Genomic DNA, 19,291 nt, shown 5'->3' with positions numbered 1-19,291 from the left:
ACAGACAGGTGGGTAACCATATTGGACAGGTGGGTAACCATACCGGACAGGTGGGTAACCATATCGGACAGGTGGGTAACCATACCAGACAGGTGGATAACCATACCGGACAGGTGGGTAACCATACCGGACAGGTGGGTAACCATACCGGACAGGTGGGTAACCATACCAGACAGGTGGGTAATCATACCAGGCAGGAGGATATCCATACCAGACAGGTGGGTAACCATACCGGACAGGTGGGTAACCATACCAGGCAAGAGGGTAATCATACTAGGCAAGAGGGTAATCATACCGGACAGGTGGGTAACCATACCAGACAGGTGGGTAACCATACCAGGCAGGAGGGTAATCATACCAGACAGGTGGGTAACCATACAGGAAAGGTGGGTAACCATACTGGACAGATGGTTAACCATACTAGACATGTGGGTGATCATACCGGACAGGTGGGTAACCACACTGGACAGGTGGGTAACCATACTGGACAGGTGGTTTACCATACAGGAAAGGTGGGTTACAATACCAAACAGGTGGGTAATCATACCAGACAGGTGAGATATCATACAGGGAATGTGGGTTACAATACCAGACAGGTGGGTTTCCCTACTAGACAGGTGGGTTTCCCTACCAGACCGGTGGATAACCATACCAGACAGGTGGGTAACCATACCAGAAAAGTGGGTTACAAAAACAGACAGGTGGGTAACCTTACAGTGAAGGTGGGTTACAAACACAGACAGGTGGGTAACCATACCGGACAGTTATGCTATCTCTGGTGCAGTATCTATGGCTCATAGAACACATATTGTATATATTTCACAAGAACATGTCTACATAAATAGACCTTAACACTTAATTTGTCTTTAATTTTAGTTGCTCAGAACTGCACCCTACCGTCAGCTCTACTTGGCGTATGGACCAGTTCGAACCTTGGTACAGTCACTGTGTCCAGCACGTCACCCAGTTTCACTTTTTCGAGGCTGTTTAAGGGACAAACTTCGACAAAGAACGAATTCGACTGCAGTTACAAAAGTGGCTACAAATATGTTTTGATGTATGGAGATGCATTAACGTGCTGTTAGCATTCTGTTTATTGTGATATATAATGCACAACCAATTTGTAAATGGTTAAACTCGCTACAGCTCGCCTGTTCTTTCGTTTGAATCTCATTCTCACTTATTTTGTAGCGAGAAAAAAGTTCAGACCTCAAACCCTTTCAGTGATAATCTTAAAAGGTCCATTAATTCACAATGAGTTAAGTTGTTATGCCGAATGCAATGCCAAGTGTCATTACTCTAGTTTAAGTATTTACTGAGTTATTTCCCACCGTCAGCTTAGGTTGTCCGTCCATTTTCTCAAACAGTAGTGTAGGGATGTACTACAATGTACATAGATATGGGCCGGACGACACTTTCCGCTTTTATGATATTTTGCGTTTAAAGAAAGTCTCTTCTTAGTAAAAAAAAAATTAAAGTTTTTGCGGAAACTGTCGTTGCACATTTCTTATTTGTACACCCTTGTGACAATATTTCACGTTATTTAGGACATGACAAATCCAGTCTGGGAAACATTTTTTTCATTGGATACTGTGATCTTAATTATACACTTGAAAAGAATTAAAAACAAATAGACATAATCTTATAATAATACTTGATAAAAATACTAAGATTCCATTTTCACGTGAGTCATTTTCATGTTCACAGTATTGAATACCGATGCATTTAAATCGTATCAGTATCATTGTTCCGGGAAAACAAGATTAAATGCAAATGCGTAAAGTGTCTCCCCAGATTAACCTGTGCGATTCGCACAGGCTCATCAGGGACGAAACTTTCCGCCTCACCTTGGTTTTGGCTTAAAGAGACATCCTTTTAACGAATAATACAATAACAGCGGAAAGTTTTGTGCTAGATTAGCCTATTCAGACCCCACATGCCACTCTGGGACGACACTTTACGCACATGCATGACGCCCGGTTTTCTCCGAGCGAGGCTCAATCGTTTTAACAAGGACCATCATGATATTGAGTTTTACAAAGAATCACATTCTAAAGAGTAATGCTTGTAACTTTGATTATGTTTAGTTCGAAATATAAGGAAGTGACTTTCAACCACAACGATGACGTCTTCTTGTGGATATGTGTGGAATTCTTCAGAGCCAGCAACTACTCGTACTACTTCTACCTGTACTCAAGTAGGTTATCGGTGTGTGAAAAAGCACTTTAATCATTGTCTTTGTTTTCTTTGTTTTTGAAACACGTTTACAGCAAAGATCTAGACTATCTGTATTCTTCATTCCCTCCTCCTTCTTCTCCGCCTACTGCAAATGGTTCTGCTGCTACTATTAACCCATATATGCGTAGTGTCTAGAAAAAGGCCTTGGCAAACAGCGTAGACCCAGACGAGACGCCGCATTATGCGGCGTCTCATCAGTGTCTGCGCTGTTTGCTTAAATGAACGTCTGTGAAAAATATTAAATATAGAAATAAATATACTAGACACCCCTAATTTTATAAATAAATTGATCCAATTTAGAAGAATAGGAGAGTCCACTTGGCATAAATGGGTTAATAATGCCGTTTCTGCTAGTGCGTTTTCTTGCTACAGCAACTCCTCCTGGGGCCGTTTCTTAGAACTACGTACTTTCAAAAATCAAACATAAGTGCAAAACGTAAATTTTGTTGCGTTTTTATAAAAACGCACCCCCCCCCCCCGGTAATGCCAATACTGCGGCTGTGTATTCTCATTGCTGCTTTTGTAACCATTGCTGCTTACGGTGGTTTTCTTTGCTTGCATTATTATTTGAACCTCTTTCTGGAAAAACGCGGCTTAATGCATGTGCGTTAAGTGTCGCCCCACATGAGCCTGTGATGTCCGCACAGGCTAATCAGCGATGACGCTTTCCGCTTAAACGGAATTTTGCGTTTAAAGAAAGTATTTTCTAAACGAAAAAACAGGTCTAAGCGGTAAGTGCCGGCCCCTATTGGCACTGCATACTGTGAAACCATTTATTTTCGTCGGCACAAAATTTCGCCCTTTTCATAAAAATGATTATTTCGTCCGCTCTTAAATTCGTCCATTTCTGGTTTTGAAAAAAACAAAAACGTCCAATTTGTTTGTAATACATGTAAAGAAAAATGTTTTTGTTATAAAAAAAAAACAAAGGTACGGGTTTTTATGTAAATGTACAAAAATAGTAGATGCAGTTTAAACCAAACAACCAAACACAAATCAAAATGTTCTTTATTAATTTGTAACAAAGCGCAGAATATATTTCAGTCAGGTGTTGATCACACATCGTAATATTTTAATTGCGTTTAATAGTATTGTCTTTAATCCAGATTCGCCGCGTGTAGGCTGTATAATCTGCAACACCCCTGAAAAACACAATACACCCAATGGGTAATAAAGTTGTTAACAATTAGCGCTAATCAACACTATTATACCTAAACGAAGTCAACGCATTCGATACAGCCTTATTGCATTCGCGTTTTACAGGAAATGTCAGTTGTCAGTACACTGTATAATGAACACCCCTTTGTGTCAAAACCGGATTTAACTTGAGTGTGAATAGTCGACTGTTTCATGTTCTTTGTATCAATACCATCTGTGTATCTGTATTATAAGTATACCAGTCAACAAACAAGGTGCGCGCTTCTGCATATGGGTATTCGGACGTTCAAAAAATTGACCTACGGTTTAGCGTTCATGCCGTCGAACGCATTAAGCAATATAACTCGTTTTAATCACTATTTCTTTATTTGCAAAAAATACTAGTGGCTTATAACTTACCGTGCAATCTTTTTTTCTCGCATTTTGCGAGTGTGCGAGTGTTAATTTCGAGCCCTGTATATGCGTGGATTACGCTGGATTTAAATGCATCATGCCTACGGTAATTCAGTCTTATTTGTTTCAAATATGGGACATGATTGTTCGTTAGGATCTTGAATTCGTCCATCGGTCGAAGGACGAAAAAGGCGAAAATTAATGTCGGACGAATAATAATGGTTTCACAGTATGCATGAAGCCCCATTTATCAAGAGCGCGGTCCTTTTAAACGTTTATCCATAAAGTCGTCTTTCTGTATAGGTTAATTATCTTTGTCACGCTTTCTACGTGGTATGCAATAGGTGTAAAATCGTACGAATACAGTGATAACGACAATAAAACACGAGTCACTGAGTTGAATTGCTGAAGGCTCGTTTTCCGGTATACAAGTTTTTTTATTTGATATATGAGATGGTTTACGCTTCACAAAATCGTTTCGGACTGAGACCTTGTTTGAAGCTCAGTACAATCGATCTTGTTTTGCTCTTAATTGTAAATAAAAAGCGTTTGGTTATATTATAATATAAAATAAATGTGCAATTACAGCTCGATTGAATATACTTGGTATTCTAAAATACATGGTCATACAAATACCTATTGATTGTCTTTTTATTAATAAAGATAGCTTAAATAGCTATACATGTACACATTAAGTAAACTGAAATACATATATCATAGAGGTATATCTTGCCAGATGCTTCCCGATAAAAGGAAAACTGTTGTAAAGTATGGCCTACTTATGAACGTGATAAACTCACTACGTTATACGCTCGTAAATAGATTTAAGATATAGTCACCTGTACCTTGCAATAAATATACAAATTTTATCTTCCTTATATGTGTACATCGGCATTGAAACATTTACACATACAATATTATTTAAATAATAATGCATAAATATGTGCTTGATAAAACATATATGCATTTATTATCAAAATAAAAGTATTCAAAATAAACGCATACTAGTATTTGATGAATGTGTTTCCATATCTATGTACATTTAAATAATCCCAGAAACGGAGCCGTTGTATGAAAATGTGCGTATATTCGGAGGCGCTCGGGACACGACGACAGCCAATCAGACTTGCGCACAAACCCAGATGGCGGCCCAAGAGTTCCACACGCTCGTACGGAAAGGTATTGTGTTAGAGAGGTGTCGTGAAATTATGTTAAATGTCAACAATATTGATAATACTATTAGTCAACAAGCTATTGCATTCATAATTCAACATCGAATATAATGTTGCAATCAACAAAGATTAAACAGATGGTATCTGGTCAAAGTTATCCATTTGTTGACAGAAAACAATTAGATAGTCTTTTATTTTCACATTCATTCCATATTTTTTGTCCAAACAATCTAGAGAAAATGCAAATCAAATTCAAAACTTACACACCTGTTTCACATGTATATGTACTAGTTATAATAAAACATTGAACATAGAATAGTCATAATAAGCAGTCTTGTCATCAGCTGTCATAGCACGGACAAGTGGTTGACACATTTATGCCCGACAAGTTTCAAAATCCAGCAAACGAGCACCTTAATGAGAAGTCCCCTGAAGGCAATAATATATATTCATGTCACATGGAAAAACAATTTGGTCTAGAAAAAGACGAGTAGGTCGTTTTTTTGTTAAATCAATTGAACCCTTAATAGGTTGATATGTGGTCTGATGACAGTGGGAAAAAACACATATTTGGGTGGTCAACTACAATGGATGATTGACAGTAAAATACTCGACCATATATACTTTTGATTGATTGTGATAAATATATCGGAATGAGAGCATTTAATATAAAACGTGTGTTAAGTTATATAATGGGCTGTAAAACAATTACAACACAATGCAAGTAAATATGATGAAGACAATTTATATTACGCTTTTTTAAGGATTACAATTATTATTCTCAGTCCGTGTTCTCATTATTTCACCCACTAAAAATCAAAGCGACATTGAATATTATTTGAATATTCATAAATGCTTATTTCCCATTTTGCAAACAACGGACGATTTGTTGTTGCCTAGGTAACGAAACTGCTGCAATAAGTGCGGTCAACTGCCCCGACCCCCTGCTCGGCTCCTTCCAGTTCACATACACGAACAAGTCAGGAACGTATTGTGGTAACGTCAGTACCGCCACTATCAACGCGTGTGAAGCGGCGACGTTACGTACCCACGTCCTCGTAAACAATAGTGGCTGCTCGAACGTTCGTCCTTTTTATTCAGGTAATGCGCTGTATTTAATTGTTTTCTCGGAAAATAATTTATTATTTGTAAGTTCCGCATGCTGTATATCGATGGTAAAGCGCAGTGTTTTCAACGCATTTAAGTTTCGCTTACGCAGAAATAAGCTAACCCATTTTGAGTACATAACATATTATTAGGATTTTAATTGAAACATATAAATAAAATATTATACATGTTGTTACAAGAAGTCCCATATTTGTCAGCTTTCCAAGTAAGATTCACACCGAATTTGAGAACAAAGGTATAAACAAGAGCATTTGAACTAGTGAGAAAATGTACAATAGCCAACGAAATACATAATACATACATGTCATTAACGTAAAAAGGGCAAACAAATTACCGGTAACGGCTGGAAAATAAAGTTATAATTCAAAATTCTCCCCAAATTTCGTGAGTGAAATAGTAAATAAAGTAGGAGTGCTGGTACACACTCCGGGTCCCCACATAACGCAGTCTCAGGCGCGGAAGGACCTCATAAACTTCGACATACACACAAATTTGTAATAAGATTCCTGTGTCCCATACCGTTTTTACCATGGCAGACACTGGTCGGCTGGGGTGTGTGGTCAGTTTCACGGCTTCCGGAGTCTCCTACGCCTCGCTGTATAACCTTGACCCAAATCCGAGCACAACGTTTGTCTGTGTGGTGAGTACTGTTTTGCAGTGCACTTTGTGTAAACTATAGCGAAATGTTTTTATTTCAGTGCTTATTACGCAAACTTTTGTGAAACTAGATATGCATTGCATATTGCAAACACTTATGCGAAATATCAGACTTGTAGTGCATATTGCGTAAACTATTATGAACAGTATCCTTGCAGTGCATACTGCGCAGATTATTGCAAAACTTTATTTTGGCAGTGCAGTTGTGTAAACTATTGCAAAACTTTATCCCTGCAGTTCATATTGCGCAAACGATTGCGACATTCATCGATGCAGAGCATTATTCGCAAACTATTGAGAAACTTTATCGCTGCTGTGCACATTGTTAAAACTATAGTGAAAATTTAGCATTGGAGTGCATATAGCATAGACTATTTCGAAACTTTATCCCTGGAGTATATACTTTTACGAAACATACGCACTGCATTGCACACCGGTAATGCTAAAACTACACCTTTAGACAGTCAGTGCATTTTACGCAAATTATTGCGAAACTTTATCATTGTAGCTATGAATACGCAAACTTTTATGAAACAGTTGCAGTCTATATTACACAAACTGTTGCTAAACATAACCTTTGCATGCAATGCATAATGTGCAATCTACATATACAATGTGATGCAAAACTTGGACGTTGCAGTGTATGCATGTAATGCGCAAACTACATGCAATCCGAAAGTCTGGCCATGTAGTGAATATTTTGCAAAATATTGTGAAGCTTTATCTCTGCAGTTCGTATTGTGCAAACTGTTTTGAAAATTTAGCAAATTGCAGTGTACTATTCGCAAACTATATATGACGCAAAACTAAAGCTTGTCATTGTATATTGCTCAAACTTTTGCATTTTGTTTTGCACACAGTGTCTGTCATAAGCTTTTGTATGTAATTTTATGCAGGATGCTTATTCACGTTTCGTCTGTCGATTGCTTCAAGAACTTTTGTTATGTGTTCCTTAAGTGCACATTTGCGTGTAGTGATTTCGTTGTATTTGAGTAAGCAGTAAGTGTTAAAGCCACGAGTATAACTTATTTTAAATAGAAGCATTATACTACTACTTAATCATTATCAGGAGAGAAAATCCTGTGAACTTCGTATAATCTTATGTTAAGGCAAGTGACACATTTTCTATACAAAACGGGAAAAAACCTTGTTCACATTTTTTTCTATTAAATTTCTAACGATGTAAAATTGACAGAATGTTTCTGACCGCAACGGACAACTATACATGTATACGTAAGAAAAAAAGCTAAATCTGGATTCAATACCTTAAAGCAAACCGTTACAAATATAGACTCATTAATTAAAAAATCAAATGCAAATATGTACTCATAAGGGGGCTTTTCACAGATTTTGGAACGTTTTGAAGTTTGTCATTAAATGCTTTATATTGATAAATGTTAACATTGGATATAAAATGCCCCAGTAAAAAATCAAGATTAAAACTTAAAAAAAAGAAAAAAAGGTAACCCGCAGCAGGGCTCGAACAACTGACCCCTGTTGTCCTGCAGTAACAAGTTTCCCAATTAGACCACTCGACCATCCTTCCCGATACAATGACAGGTGTATTTTATACTTCATACCAATCCTCGGAGTTTCACTAAATATAACGACAACAACTGAACTATCCAAATTATTAATTCGTTTCGCGTTGCTTTATAATTTCTGGTTTTTAAATCGTCAAAAGATGCATATAATGGCTATTTTAGAGCATGGTAAATGTTCAGTATTACTGTTTCCTCACAAATATCATAGCTAAAACGAAAATTTGCGAATCTGACACAACTTTTTTCAATTTTGTCAATTTACCCAAGCGTGAAAAGGCCCCTTTAATATTTAAACTATTCCAAAATGTAGACCCATGACTTTAAAACAAATATATAACTAAAAATGGCGATGCAGAGGCCGACGCGTATCCCCACGCCGCATGTTTGACATAGGGGCGCCCCAGGGTTGGTATTGGGGCCATGCATAGTTGAGATTGACCTTATTGTCATAAGAGATGTTCAGTATAAATTTGAAGTAATTCAATGTAGAAATGAAGAAGTTAATGTAAAATAACCTAAAAAATTAGTGAAAAAATGTATACCCTAATTTCTCCTCCTCATCATGCTCTCCTAACAAATTTCCCACTTGAACATTTCGACAGATTTTCAGTAATGAGTCTAAAATTGTAATTGCACAAATTGAAACTTTCAGCCCTTTTATAGATTCTTGAGGCTCTATTCCATGAGTTTCTCATGCTTTTTATGCTTGACTGCATTCTATCTCTCATATACAGGTGTCCCTTTGCGCCAATATTTTATAATCCCTTGTATAAACATTAGATGGATGAGCTAAACCATTTCACAGATGAGTTAACACAAACAATTGAAAACTACATACATCTCTGCGCCACTACTGTGTAACTCTATGCGCCACTTTGAATTTTTTATATCATTTGGCAGGTTATTTACTTACCTCCCTTTAAAGCTTATAACTTCCCTTGGATTTGTTTTTTTTACCTTTGACCTTAAAAGATGACCTTGACCTTAACCTTTAACCACTCAAAATGTGCAGCTCTATGAGATACACATGCATGCCAAATATCAAGTTGCTATCATCAATATTGCAAAAGTTATGGCCAATGCACCATACCAGGGGCATAAAAATAAGTGAAAATCTCTGACCCAGCCCCGCCCCAACCCCCATAACTTTTGACCGACCCAGGGGTCAGATCAAAATTCCGTCACTGTCACCATCGCACATATGCTCATAGCTATCGTGTATGTAAGTTTCAAGGTTCTAGTGCTAATAGTGTAGGAGGAGCAGGTGGCCAGGACGGACAGACGGACGGACGGACGCACATCACCACAATATCCCCACTTTTTCTCCGAAAAACGTGGGGATAGATACAGAGGCCCACTTGAGCTCGCATCTGTATTGTACCGCAGGCAGCCCAGGTGGTCGGTAACTCAACCCGCTTAAGCATGAGCCCCGGGGACTGCACGGCTATGCAGACGCCGACCGTCCGACCGTCCGACAGCGGGGCCACCATGGTGCTAGAGCAAAACGGAGGTATGACAAATGTTGCTGCCGTTATAAAATTGAGCCTCGGTCTGGTTAAACTGGGATTAATGCATTTGCGTTTTAAGTGTCGTCCCAGATAAGCATTTGCAGTCCACACAGGCTAATCAGGGACGACACTTGACGCATTTATGGTATTTTCGTTTAAAAAAAACGTCTCTTCTTAGCTAAAAGCAAGTTAATGCGGAAAGTGTCGTTCCTGAAAAGACTGCGCGGTCTGCATGTGCTAATCTAGGACGACACTTTATGCACATGCATCAAGCCCAGTTTTCCCAGAACGAGACTCAATTTATTCAGTTTGTACTTCATTGTGTTGTTGTTGTTTTGTTTTTGCTGATGACGATTATGATGTTGGGGTTAATCATGATGTTTTGTGCTGCTGTTCATTTTGCGTTTTTTAGAACATTTATTGTCATAATACGCACATGCCCGTTAATTAATTTTAAATGGCGATCAAACATATTGTTCCTATATATACTTGTGTACAAATTGTATATATTCAATACGACATAGTTGATTATAGCAAGAAATAAAGAGTTAGTATATTAGCGCGCATTAATAGGTAATACAACTAAATAGAGATGAACAGACCTATGACACCAAAATAATTGTAATAATCCTGATTGTGTTTTCTAACCAACGTTGTCCAAATAATTGTTAAAACAATGTAATTCGGTGTATGTCTTCCACTGGTTTTCGCTCTCGAGCACAGAATTACAGAAGCGGCGACGAGGGAATTAATTATAGTGTTCACGTATCGGTTGAGACCAGGCTATCTTTTGTAGCTATTTTAATTTGAAGAATACGATCAAAAAGATACGCGGAAAACGAGACATGGACGAAAGGGAAATATTTTATTTTAATGCACACAAATTAATGCGACCACATTTTCACAGAAAATCAGACGAAGTAGACTGAGCAATCATGCTAGGAAAAGCGATATCCGCAAAATCTGGTCCTACACACCCTATTGGAACTCGTTCGATCATATATGAACCATTGTTCGTAGAGATTGTTAATTCCGTCTTGGTATAGACAAGAAAATAAAATCGATTAAAGCATTGAATCCACCGATGTTCCTTGATGTCGCTCTGTCAACCTTTCTGAGTCATACTTCAATCAATATAAATTATGGTCGCGTGTCATCGATTGAAGGAGTCGTTCCGTATGAAAGATTTTTGTCTTTGACTGTAACACTAACTAGCTACAGATCAATGATATATAGTCTTCATTAGTGTTACTGGAGTTCGATTTCAGCGGCCTGTTGAACACACGTATGCATAATAGAAGAATTGATGGGATAGATATACAGTCCTGTATACGTAATAGTTCAACAACATCGATCTGGTGCTCGTGAACTCAATTACCATAAATTATACTCTTGATTTATTTCCTCTACTTGCTTTTGGTTTTGTTCGTGCACATTTAACACGCCATAACAGTATGTTAGTGACGAACGCTTCAATCGATTGAAATAGCTTCCAGTACGGAAACAAAAATGTGAATCATAACGGTATTTTAATGTATTATTTCATAAAGGTCAGCGCTGAGTTAATTTTGGCGTTTTTATTACTACCACTATTACTACTACCACCGATGCTGCTGTACTGCTTACCTATGTATTAAACCTTAATTATCCACGTTTTTGTTTTCTTTTCAGCGCCATGTAAGTACTGGTTTTCATTTGCACGGTATGTACACTTTTTTCCAAAAATGAACTTTTTATGTACTTTTTCCTAAGAACGAAATAGTACGAAACAGTCTTTGTTTCTGCAATATATTATGTGATATTTATTTACTTGGTTTCGTACAAATGAAATAAAACTAGTAAAATCAGAATATTAAAAGGTTCCGCGAGTTAAAGTGGTGGTACTCATTTTACCTGACAAGGGAGACAACGCAAACTTATTAAGTTCTGTAGAAAACTGGGTTTAATGCATGTGCGTACAGTGTCGTCCCAAATAAGACAGTGCACTCCGCAGAGGCCATTGCGTACAGTGTCGTCCCAAATAAGACAGTGCACTCCGCAGAGGCCATTCACGGATGATACTTGTTGCTTTATGTAGGTTTTAATTTATAAGATACTTCATTTAAACGAAAACTTCCATAAAAACGGAAATTGTTATCCCTGATTAGCCTGTGCGGACTTCACTGGCTAATCTGGTACGACACTTTACGCACATGCATTGAGCTCATTTTTTTTCGAGACTCAATTATCTACGATGTTGTGCCATTTCTAACAGAGAAAATAAATTATTTAACATAAAAAGTTGACAGCATCTTTTAGTTAGTTTACTGTAAATGTACATTATATGATGGGTGAGTTCTGCCATATCGTTCTGGCGAGTGTAGGATATAAGCCCCCAAGGACAACCCCCCGCCCCCATGAAAAAAATGAACATTTTGACAATGTACAATACTGAATCCAAATACAGAGATATACAAGTCTAATGGAAACAACATGATATTAGCACTGGGGGGCAAATGTCCACTTCCAAAATAAGCACTGGGGGCAAATGTCCAGATGCAAAATAAGCACTGGGGGGCTTATATCCTACCTGTCATTTCTACTGGCGGGCACTTGTCCAAATGTTCATTTTTTTATTGGGGGGGGGGGTTTGTCCTGGGGGTCTTATGTCTGGATACCCGTTATGGCGTGTTCGCGGGTTAAACGGGCCACAATTCGACATGCCGGAACGACACGCATACCCGCCGGAACGACTAATTTAGGAACTTGTCGCCGTGGCGTGTAGGCGTGTTTCCGCCTGTCAAACCCGCCGACACACCTCGAGACAAATCAGAGGCGCCAACACGACAAGTGTGTACCCACCAGAACGACAAAGCCAATACAATTCTCGTTCGTTTGCGCATTTGTTTGCGTGTTCGCGCCTTATAGATCTCTTTATGGGGTGTTGGCGGGTTAGACAGTCGACAACACGCCAAAATGACAGATATACCAGCGGTTACAACAATATTTTTGTCGAACTTTCGTGTTAGCATGATGGAAGGTCTGAAAGGCGAAACATTCCGATACGCTAGATTATTGTTGTTCTTCTGTGTCGTCGTGTTGGCTGGTTTGAAAAGCAACACCGACACGAAAGAACGACACAATTAATATTATTATTACCGTCCAAACGACATTTGTTTATTTGTGTGTCGGCGTGCTTCCGGATTTATCATGCATAACATACCGACACGCGGGAATGACGAAGGCGAAACGACAATTATTGCATTTGTTATTCTTTCTTGTCCGCGCGTTTCGCTTTTCAGCTCTGCTAATACGCGAGAACGGCAACATCCGACAAAAAGGGGCGAAAGAACGAGACATTGATTTGTCGTATTGTCGTCGGTTACAAACTTGTCGAGTAGCTCCTCTGAATTGTTGTTCTTGCTTATCTGCGGATTTCACATGCGAAAATACGACAACATGAAACAACGGCATACCTTCATTGATAGTTTCGGAGGATATGCTTGTCGTTCTGGTATGTTGTCGAGTTGTCGACCTTCACAACCGCAAACACTTCATAACGATATGGAAAAATCATCACCATTTCCAATTGCAAGCACAGGCTTGAGCAATTGAAAATTATTATTTTTAAACGTTTCTTAGTGGTGGTTTGTGAAAATTTAAATTTGGATTAACTCTACTTTATTCCAGATTGCTTTGCCCCTAATGGAGGCGTATCACATAGTTTTTCCGGCCATGAGGCTTTATTATTGCAAACTGGAATAAAGTGACTTACCGGTACTTTTTATTCTAAGAATACGAAATCTTCTTTTCTTCTTTTTTATGTTTAAGACTACTTAATTTCGTGATATACTTGTTATATCACATATTACGGAAACGCGTGATAAAATTTTAATGTCGTAGAAGACAGAATCACGTGGCTTGTATTTATGTCGCAGTCTCAAAAATCGATCACATGTTTTTTTATCGCAGACTTTGAATTAGCCTTACCTGCTAACTATATCGGCCACTACGATTTTACGTGACCTACCGGTGCCATTCATGTCATGCAGACTACAGACTCCGTTGACCTACATTATACTGTTGAAGACTATGAATTCGCGTGACCTACTTATTATGCCAGACAATGCAATGTACCGTGACCTACATATTTCTATTGCATACTATGAATTCGCTTGACCTACTTATTATGCCAGAATGCAATGTTCCGTGACCTACATATTTCTATTGCATACTATGAATTCGCGTGACCTACATATTGCTATTGCAGACTATGAATTCGCGTCAACTACTTATTATGCCGGATACCACAATTAAGCGTGACCTACATATTGCTATTGCAGACTATGAATTCGCGTGACCTACATATTGCTATTGCAGACTATGAATTCGCTTCAACTACTTATTATGCCGGATACCACAATTAAGCGTGACCTAAATATTGCTATTGCAGACTATGAATTCGCGTCAACTACTTATTATGCCGGATACCACAATTAAGCGTGACCTACATATTGCTATTGCAGACTATGAATTCGCGTCAACTACTTATTATGCCGGATACCACAATTAAGCGTGACCTACATATTTCTATTGCATACTATGAATTCGCGTGACCTACATATTGCTATTGCAGACTATGAATTCGCGTCAACTACTTATTATGCCGGATACCACAATTAAGCGTGACCGACATATTTCTATTGCATACTATGAATTCGCGTGACCTACATATTGCTATTGCAGACTATGAATTCGCGTCAACTACTTATTATGCCGGATACCACAATAAAGCGTGACCTACATATTGCTATTGCAGACTATGAATTCGCGTCAACTACTTATTATGCCGGATACCACAATTTAGTGTGACCTACATATTGCTATTGCAGACTATGAATTCGCGTCAACTACTTATTATGCCGGATACCACAATTTAGCGTGACCTACATATTGCTATTGCAGACTATGAACTTGCTTCCGCCAACGGCCATACTGTTCAAACATAACACGGTTTCTTGTTTATTCCTTATGCACAGGTTCTATTACTACAACTACTACGACGACGACCACTACCACCACGACCACTCCAACAACAACAACAACAACAAGAACAACAACTCCTACTACAACTACAACAACTTCGACAACTTCGCCCTCTTCCACAATATCAACCACCACAACCACTACTGTTGCATCTTTTACCACCAGTTCCATGTCGTGGTTGTATGTTTTTATTCCGGGAGCCGGAGCAGTGGTTTTAGTCTCGGTGGTTGCGGCCTGCGCTCACGTGCTAATGCGTGCGCGAGAGAAACGAATCGCACAAGTGAAAAGTGCGCTGTCAATGGGTGGGTAGATATTTTATAATCTAAGAGACACACACACATAATTATTTATTATTATTATTATTATTATTATTATTATTATTATTCAGTTATACATCCTCTCGGCGAAATCTCACAATCTCTCGAATGCCCCGCGAGCATGGAACGAGACTACAAGTACACAAACTCGGAACTGCGGCGAATGAAGAAAACTTTAGACCAAGGTTTGTTGTTGCTGCAGACAATAAATATAATTTCGGCGGGTCATCTTTGACCTTTATTATCTTCCAATTACATTCCGTCAGAAGAAACATGTGACAAAATAGCATTTTTTTTTAAAATTTCATCGGCTTATATAAACAGCAACATCTGCTAATGCAAATGTGATTGCAGCCTTTTTACCTTTGAAGCAAATAAATTGCTGGCACGAAATTACAAACATGTGACATACATTTACAAAGAACAATTAATTTGAAATTCAAATCGATTTTGTTTTCCGCAAACTACGGTGGTAGAGAGGTGACATTCACTCCTCTTTTTTAAATTGCAATCCTCTTTTTTCTATCTCGTGGCCACGACTTAATAACTCGTTGCCACGAGTAAGCTATGTCGTGGCCACGAGATAGAAAAAAAGAGGAGTGCAAAACTAAATAAAAGAGGAGTGCAGTTATAAAAGGGCGGTGCAGTAAATAAAGGAAGGGTGCATTAAACAAAAGAGAAGAGAATTTTGAGATCTCGAGATCTCGACTAAGCTAACTCGTGGCCGTGGGTTAGTCAGCCAATCAAATACTATCTTGTTCCCTCAAATTAATCAGCCAATAAAAACATCCTAAAGGCAAGGCTCTGATATAACATAACATACTACTATTACTACTACTACTAGTAGTAGTAGTAGTAGTAGTAGCAGTAGTAGTAGTAGTAGTCGTCGTAGTAGTCGTAGTAGTAGTCGTCGTCGTCCATCGGTCGTCGTCCGGTCGTCCGTCGGTCGTCGGTCGGTCGTCCGTCGTCGTCCATCGTCCGTCCTCCGGTCGTGGTCCGTCGGTCGTCCGTCCGTCGGTCGTCCGTCCTCCGGTCGTGGTCCGTCGGTCGTCCATCCGGCGTCATCCGTCGGTCGTCAGTCGGTCGTCTCTCGTCCAAACATCGGTCGTCCGTTGGTCGTCCATCAGTCGTCCCTCGGTCGTCCGTCGGTCGGTCGTCCGTTGGTCGTCCGTCATCGTCGTCGAAGAAGTGGTAGTCGTAGTAGTTTTAGTAGTAATAGTAAAAGTAGTTTTAGTAGTAGTAGTAGTAGTAGTAGTAGTAGTATTAGTAGTAGTAGTAGTAGTAGTAGTAGTAGTAGTAGTGGTAGTAGTAGTAGTAGAAATAGTAGTAGTAGTAGTAGTAGTAGTAGTAGTAGTAGTAGTAGTAGTAGTAGTAGTAGTAGTAGTAGTAGTAGTAGCAGCAGCAACAATAATAGCAGCAATAGCAGTAGTAGTAATAGTAGTACTAATAGTAGTATGTTATATTATATCAGAGCCTTGTCTTTAGGACGTTTTCATTGGCTGATTAATTTGAGGGAACAAGATAGTATTTGATTGGCTGACTAACTCGTGGCCACGAGTTAGCTAAGTCGTGATCTGGAGATCTCGAAATTCTCTCCTCTTTTGTTTAATGCACCCTTCCTTTTTAAATGCAACGCTCTTTTTTTTAATTGCACTCCTCTTTTATTAAGTTTTGCACTCCTCTTTTTTTCTATCTCGTGGCCACGATATAGCTAACTCGTGGCCACGAGTTACTAAGTCGTGGCTACGAGATAGAAAAAAAGAGGAGTGCAATTTATAAAAAAGAGGAGTGAATGTCACCTCTATGCCACCATAGTAAACAGTTATGTCAACGAAAACTTTAAAAGAACGCAGGTAATTCCATCTCGCATCATTTCAGCGTCAGTGCTCTGCCTTTTAAGGAAATAGTCGAAGCCAGAAAGATGTATCGATACTGATAACTTAGTATAGCTCTCAAAATATTCAAGCTACCGGGTATTCCATTTCAGATGGGCGGCTGTCAATGATCGGAGAACGCTCACTTAAACTTGTTTTCTACACTAGACGTCAAAGTGCCGTTTCCGGACGTGACGTCATATGTACGTTTCTCTTTAGTATATACCGGTACCCTCTTTACTTAAGTTTGTGTTTGTGTTAAATGGGAAAAAAACGCAAATACGTATGCAATGCTGTCTATACCGGGTATATGAAATAAAATTGTTCTGTCATTAATGAATGAAGCGGTAAAATCATCCACATCTTTTAACAAATCATATTACATTTTCCCCTTAAATTCGTTATATTTCGCAAGAGACGTCGTAGAAAATCCGCATTATCTGGCTTTTGCGCATTATTTTACGATGTTTGTCCAGTCAAGTTTTACTCATTAACTATATTCCATATGAACGAGCAGAGAATGCAATATTTCCAACTGTAATCATCAAGTTTTTAATTTCATTTGAACAATTTAATTGCGTTAATTTTATCGTTCCAACAATGGCGAATTCGTTATTATTTTAGGTGAATTAGACCAAACCACGGCCACCAAACAACCTCCGCCCACTGTCTTTGGGCGTACCGGCACCAAACGCACACTTGCACACTTGAAGGCCTTTAATATACACACCATCAAGAGATCCACCGAGTCTGGAACTACAACTATACATAACAATGTCAAAGCCGCGTCTTCAATTAAGCTGCCGGGTACCAGTGAGCTGAAACACTTTCAAGGACACAATCTTATTAAAACAAATGCGAATGCGAGTGAACACGGGCATTGGCCATTAAAGGATGGTAAAAATGCTCCAAGTATTTCCGATGTACCTGAGGTAGTTTTAAAGGCGGAAAAAGTGCAGTCATATTCGGGTCAAGGTTTAAAAAGGTCAAGGTCAAATCTCGATCGCACTCGTGTGGAAAACATGAGCTTGATCTCTCGCGTGCAGTCGAATCTGACGTCGAAACTGACGAAATGGATGTCGAAGAGCGAATCGTCCCGAAACGCAGTGGTGCCTGGATTGCAGCAAAGCATTGACGAATTGGTGACGTCTGTAAAGTCAGAGGAATCGGAACGACCGGGCGGATTTCTTAGAAGTAACGCTGTAAACCTGTCCTCCAAAAATATTGGAAAAGGTAAAGCGTTTCAATACTTGACTTTAAGAAATATATCAATGTTCACACAACATAAATGTTAATCCCAGTCAGAAGAAAAAATAAGTGAGCAAATTAAATGTATGATAAAAGCTGGCTTTTAACAAGTGGCGACGTCATTTTATAAGTAAGTATTACATATGTATTTGCACATTTTTATAAAAACAATAATTTTCAAAAATTACAGATAAAGCACCAAAAGCTTCAAACAACGCTTGTCTACACGAGGAGATTTCAAAGAGCTCGAAACCAGCCGACACAATAAGGACGACAGAGCCCGTCTCACTGGCGCTCTTACCGGAGGAGGTCCCGACGGCGCCCTCACCGCTCCGACCCTACCCCAGTCCGGATGTTCCAACCGCTCCCTTGGTCGACGCGTTTCTTGCAGGGGGAAGTCAGCAGGGGCTTCCGATGGATCAGAGCAGAGCGGAAACTGGAACGACGAGACCGAAATTCAGTAGAAGTCTGAGTCAGACCACGAGTAACTTGAGGGTCCCCGGATTCACGAGAAATTCGTGGCGATAAAATGAACAGTGGGGTGATGACTTCTCTTATCGTCATATTTATTACAAACAGTAGGCTCAATATCGTTGTCGTTTGTACGATCTTACATAATTATTGTTAACGCCACCATCGTCGTTACAATTATCGTGTGTTCTACCCATTAATGCTTTTCAATAAAATATTCATCTATTTTAACGTGGCTGTCGTCGTCATAATCATTGTATTCGTAGCACTTGTACTATTGATCATCTTTGAACACTTTACAAATTGACTAGACACGGATATTTTTAAAAATATCAACTTTATTATGTATTATGTATCTAGATGATCAAAATACATACTAAAACTTTAATGGACTTCAGGTCACATAACCATATAATACCATATAATACTACTATCATTTTAGCAACGTTTAATGACACAGTTATTTGCAAGTGATTTTTGACATGTGTGTGTGTGTGTGTATGTGTGTAAACAGTCTGCTATTTAGGTGTAAAAGACAAACATTTATCCAAAAGTGCT

General features: G+C 38.9%; 1 protein-coding gene across 1 annotated transcript; it reads left to right on the top strand.

The window, feature by feature from the left end:
• Window positions 1-1,605: 1,605 nt before the first annotated feature.
• LOC127879033 (uncharacterized) lies at window positions 1,606-18,964 on the top strand. Its single transcript, XM_052425625.1, has 11 exons — window positions 1,606-2,197; window positions 4,846-4,968; window positions 5,862-6,062; window positions 6,626-6,729; window positions 9,677-9,800; window positions 11,470-11,500; window positions 14,817-15,125; window positions 15,212-15,325; window positions 17,128-17,217; window positions 17,639-18,247; window positions 18,453-18,964. Exons 1-9 carry the CDS (start codon window positions 2,062-2,064, stop codon window positions 17,162-17,164), a joined length of 1,179 nt encoding a protein of 392 aa, XP_052281585.1. The 5' UTR covers window positions 1,606-2,061; the 3' UTR covers window positions 17,165-17,217; window positions 17,639-18,247; window positions 18,453-18,964.
• Window positions 18,965-19,291: the final 327 nt, after the last annotated feature.

This window comes from Dreissena polymorpha, chromosome 4 (assembly GCF_020536995.1).
Source record: "Dreissena polymorpha isolate Duluth1 chromosome 4, UMN_Dpol_1.0, whole genome shotgun sequence".
NCBI lineage: Eukaryota > Metazoa > Mollusca > Bivalvia > Myida > Dreissenidae > Dreissena > Dreissena polymorpha.
The sequence above is the reverse complement of the archived record's forward strand: the minus strand, read 5'-3'. Positions and strand labels throughout refer to the sequence as shown.